This window comes from Rhizopus delemar, genomic scaffold (genome assembly GCF_000149305.1).
Source record: "Rhizopus delemar RA 99-880 supercont3.14 genomic scaffold, whole genome shotgun sequence".
NCBI lineage: Eukaryota > Fungi > Mucoromycota > Mucoromycetes > Mucorales > Rhizopodaceae > Rhizopus > Rhizopus delemar.
Genome location: NW_027137840.1, coordinates 1,031,467 through 1,038,006, shown reverse-complemented (window position 1 = coordinate 1,038,006; position 6,540 = coordinate 1,031,467). Strand labels below are relative to the sequence as shown.

Sequence of the window (6,540 nt, the reverse complement as noted above, 5' to 3'; positions counted from 1 at the left end):
AAAATCTATCGGTGTTGCCATTTGGATTCGATTCCTGACCCAAAGGGTTATTGATCCAACCATGTATACTTTATTAGGCCATTCAGGACCTACTTTTGAAGACTGTTGCTGTACCTGATTAAGCAGTATGCAAGTTGAAACTTTTGCTTTGTCTCTTTTTCTTAGACATCCATATTATCTATGACATGATAGTTTGCGCATTTGTAGCAAATGAACAGTTAGCAACTGCGACAATATTTTTTTTTTGTTCCATCCATTGCATAGCATTTTATCCATTATGATCTTAGCTAGACTTTCCAGTCTACAAGAAAGAAAACATCAAATGACATGATACTTGGATCGATAACAGTAGCAAGATATTCTGTAACAAAAAAAAGATAAACATCAACCGTTCAAAGTCTTGTGTGAGATTGATATTGATAATGTATCATTATGATCTATGAGCCCACACACCATCAAAAGCAAAAACAAGTGCTTTAGAATACTTAATACCCAAACCAAGATGAACGTCATACGCCTGAATTCTACATAGAAATTAATTACTTTATATGGCTGAGACACGTCTTTGACCTCTGTCACTTATTAAAATTGGAACGATACAGAGAAGATTAGCATTGCCCCTGCACTTTATATGGCTGAATTGATTTTTAAAAATAAGCAAAAATCGGTATAGTAGAGCAAATTTATGACTACTTACATTTAAAGCGAGTATTGTACATCGATTGTATTTTATTTTCATTCATAATTTGCATAAATTAGTGACCCTTGGCTAATATTACAAGTAAATTGATTGAAATAAATGTAAATAAGAAATGGTTCTGAGAAATAAATCATTAGCTTTTATTAAAATAAGGATATTAGAAAATACCTCTTGCCACCTTGCCCATTCCTGAATATGATTAAAAAATGCTAATTTCAAAATCAAATAATTTCTAGTCTGCGAATAAAAAGAGGGGATAGATACAATGAGCAACTGAATAGAACAAAGCTCGCTTAATTCCAGCCGTTCATGGTGCCCTTCATATTTTACTGGTATTTTAGTAGATCTGGCCCATACAGTCATTACCGGCAACTTTGAATTTTCTCTTGCTGAGGGTGGCTGCTTTCTTGATGCGATGAACACCGAGCGTTTTGACTTAGCATATGGTGATAAAGAGGCGTTGTAATGATTGCTAATGTCTATTTGAGCATTATAATGGAATCGTGTATTTGCTTTAAGGTGTCGTATTTGGTATTTTTACACTTTCTTTATACTTCTCTGCACGGCAAGTCCATCTCTATTCTTTTGTTATCTGATAAATCTGGGAAAGGACCATCTACGTATTATATCATAGCAATGGTAGTATATGCATGTGCCTGTTAGTAAATTTCACGCCATTCGAGATTAAGAAGACCAATTTTATCTGCAAATACGTCGACTAGGGGAACCCGAATATTTGATCGAGATTGTTGGTCTTTTTTGCCTTTCTTATCTGTACTGTTTAGTAAAATGAGCCAGTACTAATTCCACAGAACGTAGAAACTCCTTCGTTATTTCTCTGCATCTTTAGGGCATTCGCGCCTCTGTAATTATTGTATAGCTTCAACTAGACGTTTGTCTAAGGCTCTCTGAATCTTCATGTAAGTAGTATGATGATGCTTCAAGCTGTAAAGATCATATTCAGCTTCTTTCTTTTCTTTTAGAAGCTGCTATTGCGATCATTAAGTACACTTGAAAATATACCAAATGGTTATGAAAACTTTGGCAGTGTCATCAAACAAATTACTCTTTATTCGTTATTGAAGATTATGGTATATGATCTACACACTAATAAGATAAAACGCTCAATCGTATGTGCATATGAGCGTTGTTAAGAACAGCTAAGAAGAGCAAAATGATCAACTGAACATTTGTTGGCAATTAAATGAATATGTCAAATAAAAGCTTTTGCTGAAGCCAAACCAAAACTTATAAATGGACAAACTAGTGCTAGATTCGGCCGTCAACTAAGAAGTACTGTATAAGCAATAGATTTTCTTGAGATCCACAAATGTCTACAGATAACAGAAGCTATTAATAGTCTTTTATTTTCCTTGTTTAAGAGTCTACTATTCATAAGTCATCTTCTTTTCGAAATACTTCTTGGTTCGTTTGCTGGCTTTCTTTATACCACATCTTGCATGGAGTCGACAGTTTTTCTCATAATGATCAACAGTCACCATAGCCTCTACAACTAGAGCAAAGTTCCTTAAATTGGCTACCTCAAAATCCTTAGTAACCCTCATTTATCTAATCTTCTTACACTCTTTCATTTTTACCTTTGATCCTAAATGGATTTCCAGCTTTTTTTTTATATATTCCTTTTGATCCGATCCGAACGAAACAACGTCCACAAGACATTATGTACCCACTGTGGCTTTGTAAACTATAAAGATAATATAAGCAATAGTGAAAACGTTGTATTTTGTTTTACCTCCTTTTACTCTAGCATGAAACTAAATGACATCAAATCATTATTCGGATAAATAATATTCTTTCAATGGAATAATCTTTCCGACAAATACCATTTGTTTCATTGGCTAGTTCCATTTGGGGAGGGGATATCTGGAAAATCTTTCCACACAATAAAGCATTTTTGTGTTTCATGAGTTACTTTATTAGGAATTAATTCTTGTTACCCAAGGTTAAATGATTTAAACAAAGATTGTTTGTACATGCATAGCAATGCATTTAAAATCTAGTAAAACTCATTGTGGCTTATCTCAAAAGGCTGAAGACAAGTTGTCTTTGCTCATCTACAAGGCTTAGTAGTAAACGTGCTTTTTATTTTTCGTTTACAAGTAATAATTCTATTGTTCATTCAGTTTTAAATAAATAGATAGATTGTAGATTGAGAAAATACATTTTTTCTCCTTAAATTCTAGAGCACATTGTTAATGAGAGACAAAAAAAAAAAATAAGCTCAAACACACAATACAATTAGTTTAATAGAATTAAGCCAATGATCATCGCTTATTTCTAATACCGACATGTATTAAAAGAGCATAGCACGGGACAAGAATTAAACCAAGAATAAAAAGGTATAAAAGGGTTCTCTCTCTTTTTATCTCTCTTTTTTTTTTCTTCTAAAAATAAACCCTGTAAATTATATCTAAAAGCAAAAGATTTGTACAAGAGGAGCAATGCCTTCATTTACAACATTTCCTCGAAACCAATCAAAATGGGGACCTTCAGACTGGTCAAGACCTGCTTTAAAAGAAAAAGATGAACCCATAACACAAAATAAGCCAACAAAGATCGCATCAACACAACCTCGATTTAGTGTATTTGGTAACAGTAAATCAAAATTAGCCATGATCAATAGTCAAAAAAATGAAATTATCAAAGAAAGAAAAGATCAGCCAAGCCTAAAGAAGAAAAATGTAAAGTTTGACCCACTGTTTCTCGAAAGAGTGTGTCTATTTAATGAATCACAATCTCCAGTTGAATTAAAAGGAATTCATGATAAAGCGTCAAACCTTCGTATTATCTGTCCCAACTGGACATCTTTTCAAAATAGAAAGCATATAAGATTAGATAAAAAGTATTTTTCAGTTACTGCAGACAATCAACATATCAAAGGACAACTGATGGTTCGTAATTTAGCATTGGATAAGTTGGTATCAATAAAGTATACATTTGATCGATGGTCGACTATTCGAGAAGTAGACGGTGTTTTCTTTGGCCCGAATCCAAAGAATGTGACGTTTGATACTTATGAATTCAGCCTGGACCTTGGACATGGTCAGTTGGCTGATCGTGGTGAGATGCGTGGCAAGATAGAATTTAATATTAGAGTCACAGCTGGTACAAGGGATTACTATGATGATAATCACGGGAAGAATTATATCATCAAGGTGATTGCTGACCCACTCAACTGGACAAAAGAAGAGGAAGAAAGAGAGGATGAATACCCAACTGAAGAAGAAGAAGAAGAAGAAAAAGAAAAACATAATTCATTTACAAACGCTCTTAAAGAATATCAACATGCCAAGCCTTTTCATATAAAAATATGTCAACAGCAACAACAACCATTTCTTACTACAAGATATGACTTTAGCCAATCTTTATCTAAAGAGACCTTTCAGCATAATTATTTTCCAGAGCCTTTTATTAAACCTTCATCTCCTCCATCAGATCATATTCACATATTAGATAATATGTATATTCCTTCCAACACAACTCCCCCTACTAGTCCTCAATCTTCACCCATTTTATCATCAAAACCATTTTTATCGTTAACCCCTTCTTCAATGGATATTGATTCATCTCATTATATGAATCTTATAGATAAGTATTGTTTTTATAACAGTCAATAATCGCTTTATGTAAATAAAAAAAAACGTTTATTTTTGGCATACACACTCAGTGAAGAAAGGGTTTTAATTAAACAAAAAAGGAGGGGGAGCATGTTTGTCTCTTTATTCGTCTTATTATCGGTAAAGCGAATGAGACCTTATCAATCCTTGTTCATAAATCCGAACTTTTCCAAGACAACCAGTGTCACAAAATCATCAGCCTTTGGTTGACTATTTTCGCATCATATGGCAGCGGTTTCTCCCGGCAAAAAAAAAAAAAAAAAAAAAAAAAAAAAAAAAAGTCAATGAGGAGCTAATTTTATTTCATCAAAAGAGTGTTCTTTGTGAACATGAACAATTTTATATAGCTTCAACTAGAAATATAAATCATTTTGAATGAACATGCAATAGCATTGCTGCTTCAGTCTCGTTTGGCCATTTATATAAAATTCTCAAATACAAACTGTACATGATATGGTTCCAATGTGGTTAAAATTAGAAAGTCCAGTAATACTTTATAATTGATTTAATTATCATTTGAGAAATGATAGATAGTTGCTACAAGTGAATACGCTTACTGTAAATAAACATTTAAATGAAGTTGCTATTTTAATACTTTACTAATTTTCCCGATTTATGACTTAATTCACCTATACAACTAGAAAAATGAACTGAATAGACCGATCCTATACTCTTAAATGATAACTATAGATTAATGCTGTCAGTTCTCACATAAATATCATCTCATTATTCACAAGGCACTTTTTTTAATAACAACAATGTCATCCTCTACATCTTTTTTATGCTTTAAAAATAGTAAAACGAGCCCACTTTTCTGCTGATACGCCTACTGAGTTTTTCTTAAGGGACGGTGAAACCTTTCTGTATGTTCTATTTTTTGACACATAAATTGGCCAAACAATAATATAGAAATTCGAAAGTAAAAATAAAATTTTGGGTTTGACCAATAAAAAATCTGTAGACTTGTAAAATTTAAGAGTGATCAATAAACCTTTTGCACTGACAACACAAAAACCACAAAGTCAATGCAAAAATCAAAACAATAATAAAAAAATAGTTTATAGTAGTGATAGGGTTTAAAAAAGGCGAGAAACATGATAAAATAAGGTAATATGCCTGTGGTTATGAATAGCCTTGTGTATATCTACTGTTTTACGTATTCTGGTATTATCAATTACAATATACACATGATGCAACCCCAGTCTGTTCAATATTTGATTGCTGTCCAAAGCATGTTAGGTAGATGATTTACTCCTAGGTCAAGTTCTTTCATTAACTTCACTATACACAACGGATCATTATTTTTAGCCTCGGAGGGCATGGAAACTTCTGAAAAATGCTCCAGTTGATACGATATTTTTATAGCGACGCCTGTTTGCTTTGACCGAACTTCTGGTTCTTCCTTATCCAATCTATCGCAAACGAAATCACTAGAAGGAAGGTAGTGGTAGGATATTGCTTGGCTCATGGTAAGAAATTATATATAATATATACTACTGTTATAAAAAAAAAACACAAAAAAGCATCTGGTTGTTTTATCACAGCGGTGGAAACCTTGTATCGATTGAAGTTTAAGTTAAGGAATGGGACAGGTGCTATCATTGTTTCGCCTACACGTGAGCTGAATTTACAGATCTTTGGTGTAAAAAAGGATATATTGAAATATCATCAGTTGGCGTTTGATATCATTATTAGTGAAAAGAAGCGAATAAATTGGGCAAAAGTGTCAATTTGGCTATTGCCATACCAGGTAAATGTAAGCGGCCCAAATTTAATGAGGATCGCCTTCCAGAGCTTAGTTTTTATTTGGTTTTGAGATCAAACTTTTATACTTTTGGTTGTTACTCGAGAAATGAGAATGCCTGTACTCATATCGATATTTATATCAACTCCTCTCTTCCTCAAATACTCTGATTAATTCATCATTGTAAATTGTAACCAGTTTACTTTTCATATTGCTGAAATAAAGTCTTCAGGCTCTAAGAATCAAATATATTGATACTAACATTGGATTTCATATTATTTGATGTGTGGAAATGCATGTATTGACTTGTTAATGAAGGAGCCTTTGTATAGCCACTTCGTATGCTTATAAAAGATCTTTTACCTTAATAAAAACGATTAATAACAGATACCACTCATGAAATAGTATTGAATGGTTAAACAATAGCTACATGAGTTAAAATTATGCTAACAGTTTGA

At 32.8% G+C, this 6,540-nt stretch overlaps 1 protein-coding gene across 1 annotated transcript; it reads left to right on the top strand.

The window, feature by feature from the left end:
* Window positions 1–3,162: 3,162 nt before the first annotated feature.
* Window positions 3,163–4,338, top strand: RO3G_14740 (uncharacterized protein; the record flags this gene model as incomplete). The annotated part of the gene is made up of 1 exon (XM_067669324.1): window positions 3,163–4,338. The coding sequence occupies one exon, from the start codon at window positions 3,163–3,165 to the stop codon at window positions 4,336–4,338; it is 1,176 nt and encodes a 391-aa protein (XP_067525425.1).
* Between the last annotated feature and the right edge of the window lie 2,202 nt (window positions 4,339–6,540).